Source organism: Boleophthalmus pectinirostris, unplaced genomic scaffold, assembly GCF_026225935.1.
Source record: "Boleophthalmus pectinirostris isolate CB_2022bp ecotype Guang Dong unplaced genomic scaffold, ASM2622593v1 HiC_scaffold_4, whole genome shotgun sequence".
Classification (NCBI taxonomy): domain Eukaryota; kingdom Metazoa; phylum Chordata; class Actinopteri; order Gobiiformes; family Gobiidae; genus Boleophthalmus; species Boleophthalmus pectinirostris.
Window position 1 is genome coordinate 38613388 of NW_026571353.1, and position 27609 is coordinate 38640996.

At 37.2% G+C, this 27609-nt stretch overlaps 1 protein-coding gene across 1 annotated transcript; it reads left to right on the forward strand.

Moving 5' to 3' along the window:
* The first annotated feature begins 9524 nt into the window (after nt 1-9524).
* LOC110162075 (calcium-binding mitochondrial carrier protein SCaMC-2-A-like) lies at nt 9525-27290 on the forward strand. Its single transcript, XM_020926946.2, has 10 exons — nt 9525-9774; nt 16322-16448; nt 16887-16974; nt 17066-17180; nt 19350-19508; nt 23195-23347; nt 23432-23539; nt 23663-23830; nt 23911-24061; nt 24633-27290. Exons 1-10 carry the CDS (start codon nt 9613-9615, stop codon nt 24815-24817), a joined length of 1416 nt encoding a protein of 471 aa, XP_020782605.1. The 5' UTR covers nt 9525-9612; the 3' UTR covers nt 24818-27290.
* Nucleotides 27291-27609: the final 319 nt, after the last annotated feature.

The following is a 27609-nucleotide window of genomic DNA, read 5'->3' on the forward strand; positions in this document are numbered from 1 at the left end:
CAAGACCGAGTCCAAGCACCTTCAAGACCGAGACAAGACCAAGTCCAAGTGCATTCAAGACCGAGACAAGAAGAGGGACTTTTACTCACAAAAGAAACGTGTGGTGTTTTTTATGTTTCAGTGAAAAAAACTTCAGATTTTATAAAAGTCTTTGAGTAAAATTTGATTAATTGTATCTGAAAATAGTTTGTTATGTTGGAGGTTTCTGACAACAAAGGACAAATAACTTGGGGTAAATGAGGACCAAAGCAGGGACTGGACCAAGAGCCAGCTCTAGACCAGGACTAAGACGAAATCAAGTCTGAACCAGGATTAAATCAAGTCTCAAACAAAACAAAACAAAATCTGAAGCAGGACCAAATCTGGATTATATAAAGACTAAACCACAGTAGAACTGGGAGCAAATCTGGATTTAAACAGGACTAAAACAGGACTAAACCAAGGTTAAACCAGGACTAAGTCATCACTAGAAATCCGGACTTAAGCAAGACTAAACCAGATCTAAACCAGGTCTAAACCAGATCTAAACCGGGTCTAAACCAGATCTAAACCAAATGTCAAACCCACATCCGGGCTTTAACTGGGCTGTTTATTTACAGCCAACAACAATGATTCCTCACAGTTCTTATTGTGGTTTTGCTTTTACTAAAATCCTGCAACCATAAACTACCACGTCATGACATCACAAGGTGGAACAGAGCATTTGGAGGTTTGGAGATGTAGACTAATAATAAAGAGTTACTCAAACATGTGAATGAAACAAAACACAACTCCACGTCTGTTTGTGATGAGGAAACTATATTATAACATCAATCAGGAAATAACATAATAGACCAGGAGTGTCAGAGTCATTTTGGTCCAGGGGTCGTGTCCAACCGACTTTGATCCCAAAGTGTCCGGATCAGAAAACTCATGTCATATAAACCCCAAAAATAACAATAAGTTCAAATATTTGTGCAGAGAAACACAAATCTATTACAGAAATCTTTTTTAATTGATGAACTCTTTCTTTTACAAAATATTATAATATTATGAACAACCTGAAACTTTAAGAAAAATACAATTTCAACACAAAGTTTTAACATGAACTTGTATGTAAACAGGAATAAGTAAATTTTTGTTGTAAAATCCTGCACTCGGCTCCACTTTTCTCATGTTGGACATTTTTCTGATGAGGGTGTCACGGTCAACAGTCAAAACGATCGTCCTTTAAGAGCGTTTGGAAAGAGACAAGTCTTCATTTGTGCTGCTCTGGTGGGAGGGGCCACGTACAGAGACGCTGGAGACGCTGCTGTGATAAACACCACAGAAAATTAACAAGATTTTAATAGAAAATATAATTAAAATATTTTAGTAGAAAATCAGCCGAGGGCCAGATTAAAGGTCTTGGAGGGCCGGATCTGGCCCCCGGGCCGTATGTTTGACACCTGTGTAATAGACATTTTTTTATATCTAGTTTCGATATTTGTTTTCGTATCGATAAAGATCTGATTTTCGATATTTTTGACATGACATGACTTGATTTTGTGCAATAATGTTAAATCAATTTGATTCAGTTTCATGTTATAGTGATTCATTTTTGTTTTATTCTATTTCAAATTTCCACTTTTTGCTTTTCCGTATTCAATTTTCCATTTCTTATATCAATAACATGGGGAATTGTTGCAGCATAGGTGAATTTTCGATAAAGATCCTGGCTCAGATCTGGCTCGGGGCTGTAACCCGGGCGACTTTGAAGGCGGGTCAAATGCAGAGGACGGGTTTTTCCGACGGGGACAATAAAAACTGACCTGACTGGACTTTTGGAACGAGTTAACGACATTTTCTGATTGACCGAAGATTGAAGTGGGACTTTTACAAACAAAAGAAACGTGTGGTGGTTTTTATGTTTCAGCCAAAAAAACTTCAGATTTTGTAAAAGTCTTTGAGTAAAATTTGATTGATTGCGGCTGAAAATAGTTTGTTATGTTGGAGGTTTTTGACAATAAAGATGGAAACTCTGAGGAGGTCGTCAAAGAAGAAATAACTTAAATGGGTAAATGAGGACCAAAGCAGGGACTGGACCAGGAGCCAGCTCTAGACCAGGACTAAGACGAAACCAAGTCTGAACCAGGACCAAATCTGGATTTAAATAGGACCAAACCAGGACTAAAGCAGGACTAAACCAAGGCTGAACCAGGACTAAACCAAGGGTGAACTGGGAGCAAATCTGGATTAAATCTGGACTAAAACAGGGATAAACCAAGGTTGAACCAGGACTAAATCATAACTATAAATCAGGACTAAACCAAAACTAAACCAAGACTAAATCAAGACTAAACCAAGACTAAGCAGGACTAAAACAGGACCAAATCAAGACTCAAACTGTACTAAATCTAGGTTGAACCAAGATATTTTTTTTACTAAACCAGGACTAAACCAAGTGTAAACCAAGACCAAGTCTGGACTAAATAAGGACTAAATCAAGTCTGATCCAAGACTAAATATGAATTTATAAAACTGGACTAAAGCAAGTCTGAACCAGGACTAAATCAAGACTAAAACTGGATTAAACCAAATCTAGGTTGAATCAAGATTTTTTTATTTACTAAACTAGGACTGAACCAAGTGTAAATCAAGACTAAAACAGGACTAAAACTAGACTAAAACTGGACTAAATCAAAACTAAAACTGGACTAAAACTGGACTAAAACAGGACTAAAACTGGACTAAAACTGGACTAAATCAAGACTAAAACTGGACTAAAACTAGACTAAAACTGGACTAAAACTGGACTAAAACTAAAACTAGATTAAAACAGGACTAAAACTGGACTAAAACTAGACTAAATCAGACTAAAACTGGACTAAAACTAGACTAAAACTGGACTAAATAAAGACTGAAACTGGACTAAAACTAGACTAAAGCAGGACTAAATCAAAACTAAAAACTAGACTAAAACTGGACTAAAACTAGACTAAAACTGGACTAAAACTAGACTAAAACTAGACTAAAACTGGACTAAAACTAGACTAAAGCAGGACTAAAACAGGACTAAAACTAGACTAAAACTAGACTAAAACTGGACTAAAACTAGACTAAAACTGGACTAAAACTAGACTAAAACTGGACTAAAACTAGATTAAAACAGGACTAAAACTGGACTAAAACTAGACTAAAACTGGACTAAATCAAGACTAAAACTGGACTAAAACTAGACTAAAACTGGACTAAATAAAGACTGAAACTGGACTAAAACTAGACTAAAACAGGACTAAAACTGGACTAAAACTAGACTAAAACTAGACTAAAACTGGAAAAACTAGAAAAGCAGGACTAAAACAGGACTAAAAACTAAACTAAAACTAGACTAAAACTGGACTAAAACTAGACTAAAACTGGACTAAAACTGGACTAAAACTAAACTAAAACTAGACTAAAACTGGACTAAAACTAGACTAAAACTAGACTAAAAACTGGACTAAAACTAGACTAAAACAGGACTAAAACTGGACTAAATCAAAACTAAAACTAGACTAAAACTGGACTAAAACTAGATTAAAACTGGACTAAAACTAGACTAAAACTAGACTAAAACTGGACTAAAACTAGACTAAAGCAGGACTAAAAGAGGACTAAAACTAAACTAAAACTAGACTAAAAACTAGACTAAAACTGGACTAAAACTAGACTAAACTGGACTAAAACTAGATTAAAACAGGACTAAAACTGGACTAAAACTAGACTAAAACTGGACTAAATCAAGACTAAAACTGGACTAAAACTAGACTAAAACTGGACTAAATAAAGACTGAAACTGGACTAAAACTAGACTAAAGCAGGACTAAAACAGGACTAAAACTGGACTAAAGCAGGACTAAAACTGGACTAAAACAGGACTAAAACTGGACTAAATCAAGACTAAAACTGGACTAAAACTAGACTAAAACTGGACTAAAACTGGACTAAAACTAGACTAAAACAGGACTAAAACTGGACTAAAACTAGACTAAAACTGGACTAAATCAAGACTAAAACTGGACTAAAACTAGACTAAAACAGGACTAAATCAAGACTAAAACTGGACTAAAACTGGACTAAAACTAGACTAAAGCAGGACTAAAACAGGACTAAAACTGGACTAAATCAAGACTAAAACTGGACTAAAACTAGACTAAAGCAGGACTAAAACAGGACTAAAACTGGACTAAAACTGGACTAAATCAAGACTAAAACTGGACTAAATCAAGACTAAAACTGGACTAAAACTAGACTAAAGCAGGACTAAAACTGGACTAAATCAAGACTAAAACTGGACTAAAACTGGACTAAAACGAGACTAAAACTGGACTAAAACTGGACTAAAACTAGACTAAAACTGGACTAAAACTAGACTAAAACTGGACTAAATCAAGACTAAAACTGGACTAAAACTAGACTAAAACTGAACTAAACCAAAACTAGGTTGAACCAAGTTATTTTTTGACTAAACCAGGACTGAACTAAGTGTGAATCAGGACTAATTTAGTACTACACCAGGTCAAATCAGATCTATAGACAATCTGTAAATATGGACTAAACCAGATCTAAACCAGGTCTAAACCAGGTCTAAACAAGGTCTAAACCAGGTCTAAACCAGGTCTAAACCAGGTCTAAACTCAACCTACAAATGACAAACCCACATTCGGCCTTTAACTGGGTTATAAATAAAACAATGATTCCTCACAGTTCTTGTTATCGTTATACTTTTACTAAAATCCTGGAACCGCGGGAGCCTCACGTTTCTCCCAGAATCCTCCTGTTCTACGAAAACAAACTCCTCCGACTCAGAGCGGCGTCGATTTCTGTTGTTTTGGACACAATTCTTTTTATGTAACCCGCTCCATCTGACGCAAAAACGACTCTTACACAAACTTTACGACTGTTTCTATCGTTCCGTCTGCGACAAAAACACAGATAATACTCATAAACAAAGTCGTAAATGTGAAGAAAATGTTATTTACACTTTACGATTCTAAGTTTTTAAACAGTTTATGCTTTTATCATTTTTTGCAGAATTAAAAAAATGAAAAGAAATTGCGATTGGTCCGTTTTGTCTAAAGAGTTTGACTGTTTTGTCTTTTCCTAACTCAAATTTTGCCTGGATACATGTTTATATTATGTTGGTCTGAATCAGAACTAGACCAGGAACAACAAAACAAGGACTAACCCAGGACTTAATCAGGACTAACCCAGGGCTAAATGAGGACTAAATCAGGACTAGACCAGGACTACGAATGGTTTAAACCAGGACTAAACTGGAATCATATGTAAACCCATTCTTAACTACAGGACTGCATCAGGACTAAATCAAGTCTAAACCAAGGCTAAACCAGGACTAAGGAAGAACTAAACCAAGACTGACCACATCAGGACTAAGACAGCACTAAAGAAATTTAAGACCTGGATTAAATTTAGTCTAAAACAGTTTTTAAGTAAGACTAAAGTAAGACTAAACTTTATCTAAACCAGATTTAAATGACTAAACCAGGACTACAGGACTAAACCAGGACTACAGGACTAAACCAGGACTAAACCAGGGCTAAATCAAGTCTAAACCTAAACTAGACAAAGACTAAACTGGTCTAGTTTAGATTAAATTCAGACTAAACTGTAAACCTATTCCAAAACTTTTCAAAACCTGGACTAAACTAGGACTACACCAGGACTAAACCAGGACTACACCAGGACTAAACCAGACTACACCAGGACTAAACCAGGACTACACCAGGACTAAACTAGGACTACACCAGGACTAAACTAGGACTACACCAGGACTAAACCAGGACTACACCAGCATTCAACTAGGACTACACCAGGACTAAACTTGGACTACACCAGGACTAAACTTGGACTACACCAGGACTAAACTAGGACTACACCAGGACTAAACTAGGACTACACCAGCATTCAAACTAGGACTACACACCAGCATTCAACTAGGACTACACCAGGACTAAACTTGGACTACACCAGGACTAAACTTGGACTACACCAGGACTAAACTAGGACTACACCAGGACTAAACCAGGACTACACCAGCATTCAACTAGGACTACACCAGGACTAAACTTGGACTACACCAGGACTAAACTTGGACTACACCAGGACTAAACCAGGACTACACCAGGACTAAACTAGGACTACACCAGCATTCAACTAGGACTACACCAGGACTAAACTAGGACTACACCAGGACTAAACTAGGACTACACCAGGACTAAACTAGGACTACACCAGCATTCAACTAGGACTACACCAGGACTAAACTTGGACTACACCAGGACTAAACTTGGACTACACCAGGACTAAACTAGGACTACACCAGGACTAAACCAGGACTACACCAGGACTAAACCAGGACTACACCAGGACTAAATCAGGACTACAGAAGTGAACCAGGACTAAACCAGGATTAAACCAAGTCTAAACCACGACTACACCATGACTAAACCAGGACTACAGGACAGAACCTGGACTACAGAACTAAACCAGGACTAAACCAGGGCTAAACTTAGTCTTAATCAAAACATTTAGACTAAACTCTAAACCTTCTCTAAAGCTTTTGAAAACTTGGACTAAACCAGGACTAAACCAGAACTGTTTTAGACCTGTTCAAAACCAGGACCAAACCAGGTGAGCTATTTATTGATTTGTCCCACTTTTCCTGACGGTCTAAAGTCTCTGTGTTATTGTCTGATTCTTCTGTGGACTAAACTCTTCATCTCACCTCGTTACAAACTCTTATATAACGAACTTCTCTTTCTAAAATGTGTTGGTCTTTAAAGGCATCATAAGACCCGGGTCAAAAGAGGACCCGGGTCAAACGAGGTCTCAGCCTGATCCAGTTTTGTTCAGCCAAAATGAACTTTAAAACCAGATACACGTCCGGAGTCGCCGGACCCAGGGGCACTGCCAGGGTCTATATTTACCCTGGCGAGTTGGCACAGCGCTCTGCTCGTGAGGCGACGATTTTAGACCACGTCATAATAGATAAATAATGACATGTTTTTATGTTAGTTACTCTGCCTTAAAGCTGCACTGTGGAACTTTTCTGGTGGAGGATCCTTCAAATGCTTTTCTCCATGCAGAAATTTTAAACAGACTTAATACAGTTATTGTTGTTATAATATATTTTTTACATCGCTGGTTCTATCACTTCCCAGTTTTACCCTTCTGAAATTATTATTATTATTAAGTTAGTTTTGTTTCATTTTATATAATTTTTTTCTGCATAAACTTAAAAATCTTATGTTTTACAGACCAAAATATTGATATATCGTTTAATGTGATGATACAGTATCGATATCGTGGGCAGCTGTATCGATATATCGCCAAGAGTATTTTTTGGTATATTTTATACACATGCAAACCTAAAAACTGCAAAAGAGAGCTGAATCAGGATTAAACCAGGACTAAACCAAACCAGGACTAAACCAGGACTAAACCAAGACTAAACCAAGACTAAACCAGGACTAAACCAAGACTAAACCAGGACTAAACCAGGACTAAACCAAGACTAAACCAGGACTAAACCAAGACTAAACCAGGACTAAACCAGGACTAAACCAAGACTAAACCAGGACTAATTCAGGACTACAGGACTTAACGTGAGTATTAGTGCAAGACATAAAAAAAAAGGCTGGGACACCCAAGACTACAAAACTAACTGCATTGTATTAAATATTGCACTCAACCAAAAATATTGCACTGTATTTAAATATTGCACATGATTAAATATTAAATATTGCACTCAGTTAAGATATTGCACTGTATTAGATATTGCACAACAGGTGGATGGAAGGAGATCAGGGGATCGAGGGATAGGAATGCTGCTTTTAATGATAATTTAATTACTGCGTGTTTTAAACATTGTTAATGGGCTGGAACCTTGTGATGTGAAACACATTTATAATATGGGGCGGTTATGGAACAGGTTGGTTAATATTCCAGACACAAGATTCACCAAACATATATTTAACTGGAGTCTGTTACATAAATCGTCCTGGAGTAGACAGGCTGAGAACATTTTTGAGGACACAGATTTCAGGGTAATTTATAAAAATAAATTAATCTGTAGTATCAGACAAACTAGGAACATGTACTTTGACAAGTGTAAAGAGATGTGGCATATTTTAATTAAAGACGGTTGGCACTCTGAACTTGAGCAGAGGTCAGAGGTCAGCATGTGCCCCGCTGAGGTGTGGGACTCTGCCTCTGGAGACGAGACATTTCACTCAGTCCCAGAGGAGGACCACACGTGTCTGCGACGTAAAGAGTGTGACACTGAAAATGAAATGGATTTTCTGTTCTACTGTCCTTTGTATCATGACCTGCGCTGTCAGTTTTTGTCTCATATTTCTAACTGTTTGTTGCTGTGTCTGATGAGGAGAGACTGGAGGATTTGTTTAAATGTAATGTTTTCAAGTTGGCTCAGTTTGTGTTGAAAGTCTGGGACCTCTGTAAGACGACACTTTATGTTTGATGTGTGATCTGTCTGCAGTGTTGGGGAGTAACAGATTACATGTACCGGCGTTACGTAATCAGATTACAAATTATGAGTAACTGTATTCAGTTACAGTTACTGTTTCAGTGAGTGGTAATTGGATTACAGTTACTTTGTTGAAAACACGGCGGTATGTTCCTGTTTTCACATTTTGGGCTAAGCCATGACTAAACCAGGTCTGAACCAGGTCTGAACCAGGTCTAAACAATATGACACTAACAGTAGGTGGACATAGCAGTGATCTCATATAAAAATTAGTTCTCGATCAATAATATTTTGAATATGTTTAAGTAAAGACTGGATTTTTTATTGTCTTTCAGAAGATAAAAAATCTCATGTTAACAGATCCTCATCTTTGCTTCTCTACAGCAAACAGTTGTCTATTCATGGAGACTTGGGCTCAACAGACAATTTGAAGACAACAAACAAGAATTTTCAGGATGTGGTCGCTACATTCATGTAGTTTTAAAAAGCATGACAATATCAAGTAATCCAAAGTATTCAGATCATGGTACTCACTTTAAGTAATTTAATAGATTACGTTACAAACTACATTTTGGGATATGTAATCTGTAATCTGTAGGGGATTACATTTTAAAAGTCACCTTCCCAACACTGTCTGCTCATTGTTTCATGCGGGCTGGGCAGCAACTAAATGGTGCATGACACTAAATAAGTCAAATAAACTAAGACAAATAAACTAAACTAGTTAATCTTATGTTTAGGAATAAAATCTGGGTAACTATCCAAACTTTTATCCAAAAAAACCACCGTGATCTTTGTGGATTCGTGAGGGAGCGAAATGCCTCGGATCTTGGCCAATCCCTTTTATCACGAGGTGTGGGCGGGGCTTGTCACCGGCTGGATCAATGACACTCGCCTCTGATTGGCCCGCGTAAATGGACGTCACATTTCTTTTCACATGAACCAATGACGTCTCCAAATTCCAGTAAAGGGGCGGGACGTCGGCTCATTCTTTAGAGCGGGGGCGCTTCCTTACCGGCATTTCAGTATTAACCCGCAACAGGGGAACATCGCTCGTATTTATTTATTTATTGTAGTTTTTTTTAAGTTAATCGCAACCAAGAATGCTCGGCCTGTGCCTTTACGTGCCCGTGTCCAACGCCGACCAGGTGGAAGTGGAGTATTTCGAGTCCAACGGGCTGCCTTCGGAGCTCAAGTCGCTTTTCAACAAACTGAGCGTGTTTCTTCCCTCCCAGGAGTTTTCAACTTACCAAAAATGGAGACAGGTACGAAAATGTATTCTTGATTTCTACACTGATCTCTCTACACGCGTCAAATCGCTTCCTGTGGGCTAGTCTGATTACCCACTTTCACAAATCCAATTAGTTTGACCGCGTTTTAAATTTCCGGTCGTCTGGGGGATTAGCTTTTTTAGCATCGTTAGCACCGGCTTTTTTTTTTGGAGCCAGTACGAGTAGGCCTTGCACGTGAAACTGTCAGAAAAGTGACGTTTTGGCGGTTTTTAGCTTCAAAAAATGTTTAACGATGACTTAATTCACATATCGAGCTCTTAAAGTTGCTTGTTTGTAGCGATTGCATGGGAAAAGTAGTGTTTTAAGAGTTTTTTTTTTTTTCACGTTGGCGCGCTGTCTGCGGTATGAATGAACGCGGCTTCAACGTAAAAAAAAAAAAATGCAGCATGAGAAAAAAAATATTAATAAAAGATATGGTAATCTGACAGGTATATTATCTCAAAAAGCACGCTAGTTCACAGATTGCGCTAACAAAAAAAAAATAAAAAAATTCCTCGTTTCTCCTTTAGGGGTTTTAAACTATTGCATCATTTTTTTTCTGGTACTCTGCTCAAAAACGCTCCAAGACAAACCAGATTTTTCCCACAAATTTGCATTGCATATTAGTTTGCGTGTGGTTTTAATAATGCATGATCATGAGATTAATGCTTGAGTGCGGAATTGTCTACATCTGCCCCGAAAAAACCGCAGAAACATGTGATTCTGTGCGGTTTTATCATTGCACGAAAGCAGAACGGGGAATTTGCATGCAGGAAACGAGTGCTTGTTTTATTGTGCTAAATTTGGAGCTTAAAGTTTCTTATTTTAGCTGCAAAAACGCCTTATTTATGCCATTGCTGCGCTGTGGGTTCTATCAAGCGGATTTGATATTAGTTTTAATCAAAGTTTGCACCTAAATGAATTTTCTGTCTTAAAATGCTTGTGAAATGGGTATGGTAAATGTTTAAGTAGCATTTAACCCCAAAATGGATGCATTAATGTCATTTTCATTGGAATTTGTATTGGAAATCATTAACCACTGCACCGCAATTGAACTAACAATTTGAAGTGGGTTTTTCCTAATTTTCTTGCATTGTTTTGGGTAAAAATCTCTTCTTACAAATAAGTTTTACCAAATATTTGCTGTTTTATTGGAAATTCCTGTCCATCGTTGATGTAAATGATTAATTAACGTGTTGAAATCTAAATTGTGAGACTTAAGACTGTGGAATTTTCCGTTTTCTTGCAGAAAGCAGATCAGGGGTGTCCTCTGTCTTATACAATGTACAAAGGGTTTAAAGATTAATCAACCAAATGCTTAAAGAAATTGCTATTTGAATGGTCGCAAATGGCATATTGCGCAAAATCTGTCTAAAAAATTTTAAAAAAATGTATAATGCTAGTCTAATTTTGCTGTTTTGTTTGCGTTTTAATTTGAAATCCGTCCATCATTTGGGTTTGGACAGGCTCTATTGATTGTTTTAACCTCTTGTTTTGTAAAGTCATGACCTTTTGGAGAGATGATTAAACGAGGTCCCAGGATAATTAGTGTCTTAAATTATAGTACAGCAATGTTTGGAGACAGGAGGTGGAGGAGGGGTGGGTAATTTGAGCCTGATGCCCCGTCAACAGCTTTGAAGTTTCTGCTTACAGTCTGTGGACGACCTGAATCTCCAAGTTTGTGGTTTATACAAAGAAAGGACATGCTGTAATCCGGGTTGTCTGCTCTGAGGTTATGATAATAGGAGATAAACTCATAATCTTATCATAACTTGTAAAAATTGTGTTTGTTCCAGAAACCGCTTTGATAAGAAACTGCTTGATTAGAAGCACAGCTATCGTTGTGATTTGATTCTCAAGAAAATTGTGATGATTAAATTTATAACGGCAATGCAATAAAAGTTTATTTTCCTCAATTAAATGATAAAAATGAGTGTACAACAACCTAACACATGACAAAAAAGGACTTTCAAGAGTCTACAAACACCATTCCCGCTTGCAATTTGGATTTTGTTTAAATTAAAAATCTCATTCTTGACTCTTGGACAACTTGGAGAAACTTTATTAATCCATAAAGGAAATTATTTGGACATAGTAGCTCACGCATCACAATATAATATAATAAAAAAGATAAAAATATAAATGGTAACAATAAATTCCAGTAATTTACAATTCATTTACTATTTGTTATTATATTGTGACTGACAACATTTCAAAAAGTCAATTCTTATCTTGGCTTATCCTTAAGATGAGTCACATTTTTATATTGGACAATTTGATTTAAGTCTTTTACACCTCTTAAAATCTCTTTTAAAGTGCGTTGTGTAACTTTTCTGATGCTTTTCTCCATGGAAATAATATTGATTCATCTGAAATGTTCCACATTATGGCATTAAACCTTTCTATCTTCACGGAGACCAAGTTCAAATCTGCGGAGAAGTGACCCAGTGGCTCAGTCAGAATGCCTCGTTTTTAGTATTTTTGAGCTATAAAACCACCTGTAATTGAATAAAAGTAAGGCAGAGCTGTTTAAAGTCATACTGTGGAACATTCCAGGCCGAGAAGTTACATAATGCACCTTTTTAAAACAACGGGGCCCCACACACTCGCCGTACTGTTCCGCGTCTAATCTTGAGTCTCACATTCACTCTTATCTGGAGTTAAACGCGTCTTTGTTCTCACCCTTTGGAGTAATTTGTTCTTTTTAGAGACACATGTGAAAACTCTTAATGAGCTGGAGGGGCCCACACCTTCACGCAGCCTGATACACGGACAATTTATGCGTGAAAGAAACCCCGCGAGATTGGCCTAAAGGTGCATTGCGTAACTTTTTTGCTAGAGCGGCCACCACCTGTTTCAACTTCATGTATGTTGTAGTTTTTTCATGTAATGTTCGACAGTATTTTTCGTATTTCGCATTTAATTTAACTTTCTCCATTGACTAAGCATGCCATGTTAGGTTACAGGTCACATCTGTGGAAAAGTGGGCCCGCTCGTGTACATTTTTGCGGTCATTTTGAGGAATTAAAAAGACGTAATTGAATAAAAATAATAAAATGCATAGAGTAAAAGTGTTTGACAGACGCTTCTGCAGGAATTTGTGCAACGCAGCTTTTTAAAGATGCCAATTTGACGCGTGAAAATTAACGCATCACAAAAACTGGACTTAAATTATGTGTAAAATTTAACGATCTCCATTGACTAAGCACGCCAGGTCAAGTTACAAGTCAGATCTGTGCAGAAGTGGGCCCGCTCGTGTACTTTTTTACAGTAATTTTGAGAAATAAAGAAACGTAATTGAGTAAAAATGGTAATAGATACGTGGAGAAAAGCGTTTAACGGACTCTTCACAAGAAAAGTTACACAACATACCTTTTCTAAAGACTCCAATTTGATGCGTGAAAATTAACACATTGTAAAAACTGGACTTAAATTGTGTGTAAAATTTAACCCGTCCCTAGTTAACAAGTTGATTTGGAAAAATGAAGGGCTGTAAAGTTCATAAAATTCTAATCGGAAAGACGACGTAATCAGTATTAGTATCAGTATCAGCTTGGGTGTGGTGTAAATGGAAAAGTTAACGGCTAATCTCACCAGGAAAATAATCTAGTTTTGGAAAAATCCTGACAAAAGAAAGATAAAAAATTTACCAGGCATGTTAAAGATAAATCGAAACCCATTCATGAGTTTTAAAAAGACAGAAAAAAAAACCCTGGACACCAGGAAGGAAATGCCAAAAATGTCTTAAGTCTTACTCATCGCCCAACCCTAGATTCTTGTATTCTTGATGTTCTAGAGGTGGTGGAATGTTTCACAGTATGGCATTAAACCTTTCTAAATTCGTGGAGATTAAACTAAACCAAATTACAGGTCAGACCTGCGGAGAGGCGATCCCTCTCAGGTTTTTCTAGGTGTTTCTGAGCTTTAAAACCACCTGCAATTGAATAAAAATGTAAAGTTGAGCTGTTTAACGTCACACTGTGGAACATTCTGTGGCGTATCCATGGAAACGAGCAGGTGGCGTACCCCTAAACGTAAAGCTGCATAGCGTGCCTTTTGTAAAATCCTACAGAGGCCACCCCAGTGTCCCCCGGCGACCTCATTGGCAGACTTCCTGAGCGAGTAATGGCGCTCAGTTTGGTTTAATCCGGTCTACCCACGAAACGGGGCCAAGTCCAGACCTGCTGATACCAGATTCCAGCCCTGGACTTGTGACCTGGAGGGTTCAATTCCCGAGGGACAGACAGAGAGAACGACCTCGCGCCAGGATTTTTAGTGAGGCAAGAGGGGGGAGGGGGAAGAGATGGGGGGGATGGGGTGACACTAAATGTTTAGAGTTTACGGGGGAAGCCTACTCGGGTTGCAGGCAGAAGAACACCCCGGGAGTTATTTTGGGCTCAAAGGGCAAATTGTGCGTGTCTGGCTGCGAAATATTGTACAGTGTGAAAATGTCAGGTGTTAAATGACAGAATTATGAATGACCTATTACACTAAATCCAACTCAGTGATAGAATTCTAGTAAAAAAAAAAGGCTGAAATGATGAAACGATGATGAAATGAAACGAAATGATGATGAAACTCGGTGATATGTCATGATACTTCATTGCTCAACTCTCGATTCAAAAAGCTTTTGAATTGATATTTTAAAAGTCCTTTTTTAAGATTCTGCTACTTCTTACAGTTCTCATCATTTTAAAAGTTTAATAAATTGTATTTCGTCCAGTTTTATTCTCGGGAACGTGTCCTCGACCATAATATTTAGGGCTGAGTATCATTAAGAAGTTACCGATATGATGCATGCTTTGATACACAGGCCATGATACGATCCATACTTTTGATTCGATACGATACATTTCAAAGCAATTCGATGCGGTTCAGTAAAAATAAAGGTTAAACCATGTCTGTGATACTAAAAGTCTTTGTTAAACCACTTTTTGTACAAAGTTCATATGAAACACAAACAATTTAATCCTCAAAACGGTGAAAATGTCAAATGTGTCGCATAAACGAGCAACAAAACTGTAGCTGTCACAAAATAATTAAGTCAAATATACCAAAAAATACTCTTGGTGATATATCGATACAGTATCGATATCGTGGGCTGCTGTATGATGACATTAAACAATACACTATATCGATATTTCAATATTTTTGCACAGCCTTAATTATATTTGTAATTATTGATAAATCACAATATATCGTCCTTTGTTTGACGTCAGAATTTTTTGTCATTATTTCTCAAACTAATAGGCATTTTTCAATCATTTTTGTTAGTACTTGTGCAAATATTTGGGCATTTCTCAAACAGATTAGCAATTTTTTATTTACATTTTTGACAGGAAATTTTTTGTGTTAAATTGTTCCTATGACTTGATAAAACTCAAATGGTGACAGACAGAAGAACACCTTGAGAGTTATTTGGAGTTCGAAGGGCAAATTGTTTTAAATATATAATTGAAAATGTCAGTGGGAAAATGCCAAGTGTTCAACAGTAGAGGTGTGAATGACCTATGACACAAAATCCAACAAAGCGATAGAATTATTGTAAAAATGGCTGGGTTTTTTTTCAATATTTTTGCTCACTTGTTTGAGAAATGTCCAAATATTTGCATGTTGTTTTTTTTTTTTCAAATTTACATTTTTAACTGTACATTTTGTGTGTTAAATTGCTGCTCTGACTTGTTAAAACTCAAACGGCGACAGACAGAAGAACACCCTGGGAGTTATTTTGAGCTCAAAGGGCAGATTGTTAAACATGCAGTGTGAAAATGCCAGGTGTTTAACAGTAGAGTTGTGATTGACCTATTACACTAAATCCAACCACGCAACAGATAACACCTTAGGGAGTTATTTTGAGCTCGAAGGACAAATTGTGTGTGCCTGTTTGGCATTTTCACATTTAGTAACCAATGTGCAGATGCCAGGTGTTAAACAGTAGAGTTGCGAATGATGTATTACATAATTTTACAGTAAAAATGGGTGAAACATTGAGAAAATTACAGTCATTATGTCCATTTCTCAAACTAATTGGCTTTTACATTTTATTTTTGTTATGACTTGTTAAAACTCAGATGTGTCAGACAGAACAACACCTTGAGTTATTTTGAGTTCAATGGGTAAATTGTGCATGTATAGTTGCTAAATGTTATACAGAGTGAAAATCCTCGGTGTTAAATAGTTGAGTTAGGGTAGAGTAGAGCAATAAAATTATGTAAAAATGGGTGAAGCGTTGAGAAAATATTACAGTAATCGTTTCAAAGTCCTAGTTGCAGATATGAGAAGTTGACCTCAGTGTATTTGCCAATCTAGTTATGCAAATATTTGAACATTTCTCAAACAAGTTAGTACATTTTTTTTTTTCTATTTACATTTCTGACTGTGCGTTTTTGTGTTTTAAATTGTCACTCTGACTCTTTAAAACTCACCATTTTAAGTTTTAACAAATGATAATTGGAGTAATGTTGGTAGTGAAAGTATTAGTAGTGGCTTCTTTTGTTTTGGGACATTTAAAAAAAAAAAAATTACATTTTTTTGTTTACAGAAATCGGTCCAAGCGGAGGAGAGCGGCGCGGATGGTCAGCTGGACTTCGAGGAGTTCGTTCACTACCTCCAAGACTACGAGAAGGATCTGAAGCTGGTGGTGAAGAGCTTTGACAAGAAGAATGCAGGTACGAATCACCGGAATGTTAATGATTTTGAAACGGCCGACGGGCATGTAGCTTAAATGCAGAAAACTTGAGAGGTTAGTAGAAAGTAGTAGCCCGGATTCGTTATTTGCCGTTGTTTCTTTGGGTATAAGTCAAAATTACGACTAAAACCCAGCTCTAGATTAGTTCTTTAGCAGTCTAATTTTGCTTAAATCTGATTTAGAGTAATTGAAAGTGTGTGGCTGGAATGCGAGTTGTTGCAGTTGTTACTTTGGACCACTGCAGTTCGTTTTTTCTCGTTTTTAAGACGGTAAAAATCAGGCACTCGGGGTTTTAAACAAAGATTTACCAAAACCACGAAAACCAGAAAACAAAAGGCTAGGAACTGACTGAGACATTTTAGTTTTATTTTTGGTCTTTTTATTCACATTTTCTCATGTTTTGTCTCTCGTTTCGAAGGTTACGTCGACCCCAAAGAGTTCGTACAGTCCCTCCGCGACCTTGGAGTCCACATTTCTCTACAACAAGCTGAAAAAGCGCTCGCAAGGTAAAGACTCTGAATGGTATAATCTCGTAAGAATCCACCCGTGACCGTGAATAGGACTTATTTTTTTTTGGTTTTGTTTTGTCTCTTTCAGCATGGACAAGAACGGCCTGATCACGATTAGCAGCAAAGACTGGAGCAACTGTGCGGTGGCAGTGGAGAAAACGGAGAATATCCCCGAGATCATCCTCTACTGGAAGCATTCTACGGTGAGGACTGCACATCAGTTAGGGTTTATAGTTGTAAAGGTAAAATTCCCTTAACTTTTCCCATTTAAAAACAATTGGTTAAGTGGTTATGGGTAAAATTTGGTCAGAAATAACTGTATTCAACCAACTTTGCTGGTTTTATAAAGTCTTAGAAATGTTATGACTTAAAAAATTCCTCATTCTTTATTCATTTTCATCAGTAAAAACTTAAATTTAGACAGAATTAGAGTAAAAATGGCAGAAAATTATGGTAATTATTTGTATTCAAAGTCCTAGTTGCAGATATAGAAGATAGGTTGACCTTTTTTTTTTTTCCCAGTATATTTATGCAATTTTCTTTTAAATTTTTGACAGCGCTTTTCTAACTTTTCAAAAATTTTTGCAATTTTTTGGTTTAAAATTGCTTCTCTGACTTGTTAAAACTGAAATTGCGAGTCATTTGACCTTGACACTTTTGCGTTCAACCATCCTATATCCATCTTATTTTTTTTTACAGTTCAGTGTTATAACAGCAAAGTACAAAACTAAGTGGCAAAAATATCCATGGGGTTCAGAAGGATGAAAAATTACTGCTGTTTCCAATATAACTTTTAAATGGGAGAATGTTGCTTTTTAACAGAAACCTGAAGGCCAGAGAATGATTTAAAAATATTAATTTGAATTTTTGTGAAATTTGCCATTAAAATTGATGGGAATTTTACCTCTGGAACTTTGCATGCACCTGCTCATTGTTAGACTTTTGTAGTGTGTAATATGTGGAATTGGTAATTAACAAGAAATAAAACTTTCAAAACAAAAACTGAAAGCCATTTAAAACAAAAAAAACAAAAAAACATGAATTAAATAATTTGAAAAAATCATCTAAATAATAATAAAAAATTAATAAAAATAATAAATATATATATATATATATATATATTAAAATAAAAATAATAGATAAACTAAATAAAAATAGATCATGGTAATAAAATTCAAAAATGCTTTCAAATGAATGGAAATTTTATCTCTGGACCTACACACTCGTCTTTCCAGCACATTCATTTCGATTTAGCCACCGGAATTAAAGAATTAAACTTTAATCTGACACAATTAACCGTCCTTCCTCCTGATGAACTTCTCCTCGTTAGAGTCCCAGCGATGCTCTGATCCCTCGGTGACGTGGGGGGGGATTAGGTCTGGACCATTATGTAAAATGGAAGCAGGTGGGGCGCTGCAGGAGCTATTTAAACCTGATCTCGTCCTCGTTGGATAACTGTCGTCAAGAGCGCCAAGAGACACCGCGATCCCAACCGAAATAAACCAAGGCCCCAGCTCTAGAAAACTGGATGTACCCTCGGATAACTAGGCCAATGCAGTAAAAACTTTTATCAGTTATATAAGACTGAAGGGCGACCATTTTGTACATTCTGTTTGTGTTTTTGAAATGAGACGCCCAAAAAAAGCGTGTAAAAGATAAGTCTAGGTCAAAGTGCGAATGACGGGTTTTTATGAGTCTATATTTTTGATGTAAAGTTGGATTGTGCAACTTTTCTGGTGGAGGGTCAGACAAATTTTTTTCTATCTTCAGAGACCAAACAAAATAAAGTTTCTAAGTATTTTTGACCTTTAAAACCACCACGTAAAGTCGTTTAATGTCATACTGTGGAACATTCCAGGAAAAATTACACAATGCACCTTTACGTTGGTGGAACAATACCTGTTGTAAATATAAATTATAGTTTTGCATCAGTCAAGAAGCAATTTGAGAAGAAAAGTAGAAAGTATGTTAAAGTACAAGAATTCTTTCCAAAAGTTCAACAGTTTACACAAAATTTTCTGATACTTTAAACATGATTTCGACTAAATTAAGGCGATTTCTTATCATTTTATTCCTCCAAAAAAAAAAATAAAAAAATTTGTGTACATTAGAGGAGTTTTGCATGGTTGCTAGGCAAGTTTTGAATTCTATAGTGTGATGTCATGATCTCCAGTAAGAAAGTAATATTTTAAACCTAAAAAATGGTTAACTTGGGAGAAAAAAAAGTAAATATTTCGTTCAAATTGTAAATGTAATAATCTTATCTGTGTCTTCGTAAAATCAGTAACCCATACACTTTAATGACAAAGAAACGGTGTGTGGATTTTTGCAGTTTTCTAATTCGTACTAAACGTCTTTCGTGTCTCGCTCAGATCTTTGACGTTGGCGATAACCTGCTGGTCCCCGACGAGTTCACGCTGGAGGAGAAACAGACGGGGATGTGGTGGAGACACCTGGTGGCCGGAGGAGGAGCCGGAGCCGTGTCCAGGACGTGCACGGCGCCTTTGGATCGTCTCAAACTCATGATGCAGGTAAAACTTGTGCAGGATATTAAATGTTTTTAGAGAGAACGTAGAGCAGAAGTAGAAGCTGTTTGGAGAATCGGAACACTCAAAAGTATCACAAGTTCACAAGAGTCAGGTTTGACTTTTCGGAGGTTGAGGGCCTTTTCAGAGGTTGCGGTTTTTGAGTCGATTTAGACCCTTTAACCATAGTTTCATAGTTGGTACCTCAGTATATTTGAAATTTTAAGTTTCTAGTTTGATTTTAAAGGTTGGATATGGGTGAGGCTGTACACAAGGTCCAAATCTCGCCAAATATTTTGCAGTTTTATTGTCAAATGACGAAAATATTTACACATTTTTAGGTTAATGAACTGTTGAGAGAAAAAAACACACTATTACACACTCAAATAAAGTAAATAACATGTTTTTCTAATGTTTCAAAACCAGCAAAGCTGACGTCCAAACTTTGGAACAGAATCCCAGAGGACTAAACTAAATATGTACATAGTGACATCATCATGTGACTTCGCACCACGACCTTTTGTTTTTGACCTCACGTGGTGGACCAGTTTGAGCAATGCACCACTTTGAAATGCCACACGCAGAGAAACTGAAATCCAATAACGTTGTAAAGTGAAGGGAAAGGTCACATTTGGAAAAGTATTTGCGATAAACACAAACCTTACACGAGTCTGTTCTGAAACGCATGTGATTCTTGTGGTAAAATATCCTCATTGAGGGTCCGTCGCTTTCTTGTTTCTATGGATATGTCATTAGAATGTTCCACGGTATGGCATTAAACAGCTCTACTTCACATTAATTCAATTATTGACCGAGTCTCCAACGGAAAAATTTCACAATTGACCTTCATATTAGCATTTCAAATTTCAGTCTAAACTAAAGGGTTGGTTAGTTTTTAATGGACCAAAACGCGGTTGGGACAGGACGTGGAGTTCTCCGCAGAGGACAGTTTGTACAGAACTGCCGCCTCTGTGATTAGTTAATGATAACAAATAAAATACAAGTTCTGCGTGACTACAGTCCAATAAAAACTTCATTACAATAAAGACTATAAAGGTGCATTGGGCAACTTTTCTGGTGGAGGGCCCGTAAAATGCTTTTATTCTCCATGAAGATGCTATTGCTTTCTCTGGAATGTTTCACAGTATGGTATTAAACCTTTATGACTCCACAGATCTGACCTGTAACTTGGTCTGGTTTGGTCTCCGTGAAGAAAGTTTTTTTTTATCGGTATTTTTGAGCTGTAAAACCACCTGTAATTGAATAAATGCAGAGTAGAGCTGTTTAATGTCACACTGTGGAACATTCCGGAGTAGTTACATCTCCATAGAAACAAGCAGGCGATGGAACCCCCCCTCCCAAAAAAGTTACAGTGCAAGAAATAAAAACTTCATTATAATCGAAAAATATATACATTTTAAGTATGATATAGAAATGATTAGTCTAAATAAAATAAATTGCTATTTTCTCTCCCAAAAAAAAAAAATCTCCCTAACCCTATCTCTTTTTAGTCTAAAAAATAAATAAAAATTAAACATCATTACTAAAGTTTGCTTCTTAAAAAAACAAACTCAATTTCCTCAATAATAAAACCAACTCCTCATTTAATATACCTTTTAATTAGTCTAAATAATAAAAAAAAAATTATAAACATTTTATTAAAACTTCATTACTACAGTTTTCTTCTCCAAAAAAACCTCTGACGACTGATTTAATTTCAGTCAAAAAATATATACATTGATTTGATTATAGATAAATTATTAGACTCCAGTTTGCTTCTCCAAAAAATAAATAAATAAATAAATCTTTATTTCCTCAATAAACCTGACGACTCTTCATTTAATCCTCGTCATAACTCCAGTGCACCTGTAAACTCCAAATCGTTTGCTCAACACTCGTTTTATCGATTACCATAAGTCTGTCAATAATTCCTCCACCTCTTTCCAAATGGGCCATAGTTCGGGCTCCGGGATCGGCCAATCGCGCGCCTTTGTCTCGCCCCCCGCACCTTTTCAGTCAGCGTCAACGCCGGCCAACTGAACTCGCAGTGCGTCACCGGCTGGACTCGTGCCCCTTTGGCGTGTTGTAATTTTTATTTTATGGAGTCTAAAGGTGAAAACACGACCAGCCTGATGCCGCAGTTTGGCTTCGGGGCTGAACTTTGTGTTCCAGACGGGGGCGGGATAAGAAGTACAGTGAGAAAATGTGTCTAATCTGTTTTTAAAAATTAATATCCGTATCAAATATTTGGATAATATTATGACTATCCAACCAAAAAATTTCTAAAATGCATCTGTACGTTTCTTAGTTGGGTTCTTGTATAAAACCAAATGGAAATGCTAGCTAAAATTAACCAAATTGCAAAAAATAGGGCAACCAACACACACTGAAGGTCGTTTATAATTAGTTTTTTGCTCTTCCTTTTCTTGTATTGTCTGAACAATTCTCAGTAGTGTCAGATCGTTCTGTAATTCTCCTTAGTCCAGCCCGGGTTGTGTAATCGGGAGTCTAATCTTAAACCTGCTTCCGAGGAAAAAGGAGGCGCAGTGTAGAACAAAGATAAACTTGTGTGTGTTATCAGTGATGCCATAAAACAGCTGTTTCTGGGTCATAAGATTTAACATTCTGACGGCTTCTTGAGAAAATGAATGTTTAACTTCACCTTCAAACTCCTCTAGGACTTTATTAACTGTGCCGTAATATCTGTTATAAGGTTAATTAAGGTTTAGTTATTATGAAGTGGTGCATGAAGTACACAATTTTGTCTGTAAAAGTGCAGATACAGGTGCAAAAACTTACTCAAGTAAAAGTATCACATGAAAAAACCTATTGAAAGAAAAGACCATTTTAGAACAATTAAAGAAATGTGATTTTGATGAAGAATTTATCAGATTTTACGTTATTCTAGCTGTTTTTGTTTTTAATTTGCTCAAAGTTGGGTCAAACTTGTACTGACGTTTCAGCAGACCTCACACCATAAAGAAAAGTACTTTTTACTTTTCAGTCCAGATTTAAAATGTAGTAGAGTAGAAAGTACAAATACATGCACTCAAATGCAGTAAAGTATTTACTGTAAAATCTACTTAAGTACACATTTTTAGGCATCTGTACTTTAACTTTTTTTACTTTACTTTTTTATCTTCTGTCGCTCCACTGGGGTCTTTAAATTGAGTCGGTTAATTGGACTAAATGGATGTCTGGAAAACTAGGGTGTGCTGAAAGATGGAAAACCTGAAAAATAAGGGTGTACAGAAGTCTGAAATTTAGAAAACTAGGGTGTTAATCTGGAAAACCTGGAAAACTAGGATGTCTCAAAAAATGGGAAACTAAAAACTAGGATGCCCCGAAAGCTGAAAAAGCAGAAAAACTAGTGTCTTGAAATCTAGAAAACCTTAAAAAAAAAAAAGTGTGCTGAAATCTGAAAAACCTGGAAAACTAGGGTGCTCGGAAGCTGAAAAAGCAGAAAAACTAGTGTCTTGAAATGTGGAAAACCTACAAAATATAGGGTGTGCTGAAATCTGGAACCTTGTGAAACTAGGGTGTCTGGAAAGCTGGAAAAGCAAGAAAACGAGGGTGTCTGGAAAGCTGAAAACCCTGGAAAAACTAGTGTATCTCGAGACCTTAATCTGTTAAACCGTGGGTGGTGTGTGCCGTGACCTGTTGCGTAACCTGCGCCCGCTCTTGTGTTTCAGGTGTACGGCTCCAGGTCCAATAACATGTGCATAATGAGCGGCCTGACCCAGATGATCCGGGAGGGGGGCACCCGCTCGCTGTGGAGGGGCAACGGCGTCAACGTGCTCAAGATCGCCCCCGAATCGGCGCTCAAGTTCATGGCCTACGAACAGGTACGTGACGAAACTCCTTTTTATCTGTTCAACTTCTTTTGTTTTTTTTCTATAAATGTCTAATTTTGTGTTTTTGGTTTTCAGATTAAACGGTTGATTGGCAGCGATAAGGAGACTCTGAGCATCTTTGAGCGTTTCGTGGCCGGTTCTATGGCAGGAGTGATCGCACAGAGCACAATCTACCCAATGGAGGTGTGTAGGACTGTGAATTGAGTTGTCGTATCGGCTCTTTTTGAAATTCTGTTAAAGTTTTTGTTTTTGTTATGTTTAGCCGAGGTTTCTTTCTGACTCCTGAGTTTTTTTTGTTTTGTTTAGGTGCTGAAGACTCGTCTGGCTCTGCGTAAAACGGGGCAGTACTCTGGGATCTCAGACTGCGCCAAACAGATCTTCAAATCAGAAGGGCTCTCTGCGTTCTACAAAGGCTACGTCCCGAACATGTTGGGAATCATCCCCTACGCCGGCATCGACCTCGCCATCTACGAGGTGAGAAACGACAACACCGTGAAACCTCTCCTCCTCTTTTTCTTCTCCTACAAATGTTTAACGTCGTCTCTCGATTCCAGACTCTGAAGAACCACTACCTGCAGCAGTACAGCTCCAACTCGTCAGACCCGGGCGTGGTGGTGCTTCTGGCCTGTGGGACCGTCTCCTCGACCTGTGGGCAGCTCGCCTCGTACCCCCTCGCTCTGATCCGGACTCGCATGCAAGCACAAGGTAAAGAACACGACCTGGAGATATGCTTAAACCCTATTCGTGCAGGACGATGCATACAGTGACGCGTGCCAGGTTTCTGTGTCCTGTATGTATGTGACGTAAACGTGTACACGACCTGAGCAGATCTGACCAGAGTTTTGCGACTTGGGCAGTGTAGACGGAAATGCTACAGCAGAGGGTGGTTTCAGATTTTTGCGTTTTTAAAGCCCCCAAAACCCAATCACCGTCAAAATGAAAGGCACTTCTGATAAAATATTTTGACATTTTTACCCGCAAGCGTTCTCGTGTAAACAGGTCCTCAGGCTTTAGAAAGTCGTAAAACCAAATTTTTTCTCTCTTTATCCAAATTGAAAAACAATAAATTATATAAAATGACCAAAAAACGCATTTTAATCTACATTGAAATTCAGTTTTAAATGAATGATAAAAGTAGTTTGTGAGCCAAAAATTTTAAGAAAGTAAAAATCATAGTCACCAGAAATGCTTTTCAAACCAAACTCAACTAAAGTCCACATTTGCCCTCATATTTTACTGAGAAAACTATAACTTTACGGTTCTTCCTCTCTTCCAGCGGCGTGCGAGGGCGACAACCGCGTCTCCATGTCGGGCTTGTTCCGGCAGATCCTCCAGAGCGAAGGACCGTCGGGTTTGTACCGAGGACTCGCCCCCAACTTCCTCAAAGTGATCCCCGCCGTCAGCATCAGCTACGTGGTCTACGAGCACATCAAGACGCAGCTCGGGGTCACGTCACGCTGAGGAAATCCCACCGAAGGAAAAACATAAACTGAAACACAAACTGAAACACAACACATATCCCAGAATCCAGAGGGACACTTCTGAGGTTCGAACGGAGCTCAAATCATTCTGTGAATGTTGGAGACGGACGACGACGGCGATGATCATGAGGAGGAGGATTAGGAGAAGGTAGATGCTGCTGTTTTGGTTTTCCCACTGTTACAGATCATTGAAAGTGTCTGTTTACTTGCCGCCCGAGCTTCAATTCCAAGAGAAAAACTGCTAAGAATGTACTTTTTTTTTTTTGGAGGCAAGTAAACGAAAATGGATGAAGTAGCAGTGTGGAATAACAGTGTGTCAGATTTCCCCGATTTGACCAATTTCAATTTTACAAACAAAAATACTTGTGTTAGTTACTAAATGTGTTTAGTTCCATGAAATTTTACACAATTTGAGCAAAAATGACCTAAAAATGGATGGTAGCAGTGTGGAATTAAAAGGGAAATTGTTCAATTTATTTCTGAAATTTAACACAATTTGAGCACAAACGACCTTCAAAATGTGGTTAGTTCTGTGAAATTTGAGCAAAAATGACCAAAAAACACACACAAAACAAAAATAGCTGGTAGCAGTGTGGAATTAAAAGGGAAATTATTCATTAGTTCTCTGAAATTTGACCAAAAATTAGTTTTAAAAAACCCTATAAAATGTCTTAACGTCCAGAATTCTAATTTACAACTTTACACATCTATTAATCTGTTCAGAACTCGACCCTTAAATGTGAAAAAGTAACGAAACACTTCATTATAATGGAAATTCAAATCCATTTTCTGCATTAACTCTGTACTTACCGTATAAAATCTACCAAAAGCGGCATCTACCTTTTTGTTTTAACTTAGAATTACAGTTAAAAAGAAGGAAATATTACGTACTATGGACTCTGTGAGCTCAGGTTTCGGCGGAAAACGTACAGATTTCCGCAGCTGCTATTTATACGTAGATATATTTTACTAGATACCGAGAAGCTTTCGGCGCGAGCGAACGTCGGAAACGGAAACCCGAGGGACCAAAAAACGCTCTTCTGGCTAATAAAAATTAAGGTGCCTGTTGGAGTTTGAACGTGGAGAATCGTCATGTCAGTTTAGCGAAATTCATAACGAACGCCCTTTTTTTTTTTTTTTTTTTTTTTCGAAAGCAACTTAACGTATGGCAGAGAATGTGATCTTAAGAATCCGAATATCCTTTTTCCCGTGTTGTGGAGAAGCGTGAAATCCCAAAATAGAGAAGTCCTTTTGCACAATTGTGAGTCTGAAAACTTCTCTCCCTCTTTACCTTTACGAATGAATGTACGAGCGGGGAAGTTCTTTGCCGTCCGTGTGTATTTATTTGGTTTGAGTGCGTAGAGAGGAAGCGGCACGTCGTCTGGAAAGGGTAGGATCGGTGTACGAGGTTTGACTAGGCCTTAATTATAACGCTCAGCTGCTGTCATAACGCTAATATTTTTGGGGTTTTTGAAGGTTTGAAATTAAGGGTGTCGTGATTTAACGAAGACAAGCGAGGTTTCGGGTTAAGAATCGGTCGTTAAAACATTTCGACTTGTACGTTTCTTGAGTAAATTTATGCAATTTTGACAGAAACGATCTTTAAAAACTTGTGAAATCTCAAATTGGTTCAACGGCGTTTTCGTTACTAAAGGTTTTTCAAATTAAAATTGCTATTATAATAAACACCTTTAAAAATTCAGCTTTTTTTTTTTTAATGGTGCATTGGAGCGTCCGTCGCTTCTTTGTTGTCGCCATGGAAACGTTATTGTTTTGTCTGGAATGTTCCACAGTAGAGATTAAACCTGTATTTCAAGTTAGACATCTATAGGCGACGTTACGGGTCTGATCCGTGGAGAGGTGAGCCTATTCACAAACAGAATTATTGTATTTTTGAGCGATAGAAATGCTTGAAAAATGTGTTTAAAAGTCATACCATGGAACATTCTAGACGAACGAATAACGAACGAAAAACGAATGAATAACGAACATCTCCATGGAGTTACGCAATGCACCTTTTTGTTTTTTAAGTCAAATTTGTCTATAGTTTTGAGCGATCCTTAACAAAAAAAATTCTGAAACCTGCCTGTCTTCATTCTTTTTTTTTTTTTTTTTAATTTGTTCTAATGAAACTGATGTGATCTTGTTTGTATCCAGCCCTGTCATTTAAAAGTATAGATGTCTTAACTCAATAATGTTCACTGTGGTTTAAGAGCTGTTATTTCAAAACCTCATATAACAAACTTTATTTATTTTTTTTGTATTTATGTTTTCACTGTAACATTTATACTTTGTGGAATGAGGGGCTGCACGTGTTCGACTGAATGCACTTTAATCCGAGCGCTGGAGGAGCGGTGTGAATGTGTGAAATATAAACATTTAAATTTGTTCAACTATTTTAACAGTTTTTAATGGACCATTTTGATGCGAATAAATGCAATTTTTCCTGTTAACTCTGTTCTGTCTGTGTCTTTGTTTTTATATCTATATTTGTGACATGAGAAACTGAGAATTTCTCATAGCTGTAAGTTAAAAATGTACTCAAGTAAAAGTAACATTGCTTCAAACTGAAATTTCTCAATAAATTTTACTTAAAAATAACTTGGTCACTAGACTGCTAACTGCTTAGGAAAAACTGCTTAGAATTGTAATTTAAGGAAACAAGTAAACAATGGATGAGAAGAAATAGTGTGGAATTAATTAAAAGCAAAATTGGTCAGACTTGTGAAATTTGACATAATTGGATTAAAGAAATGACTAAAAACTGGTTCT

Bases quoted from the DNA above. Each gene is read 5' to 3' on its own strand.
- LOC110162075 (XM_020926946.2), top strand. From the start codon at position 9,613: ATGCTCGGCCTGTGCCTTTACGTGCCCGTGTCCAACGCCGACCAGGTG. The intron at 23,348-23,431 runs GTACGTGACGAA...TTTGGTTTTCAG, and splicing joins AGTTCATGGCCTACGAACAG to ATTAAACGGTTGATTGGCAG. The intron at 23,540-23,662 runs GTGTGTAGGACT...TGTTTTGTTTAG, and splicing joins GCACAATCTACCCAATGGAG to GTGCTGAAGACTCGTCTGGC.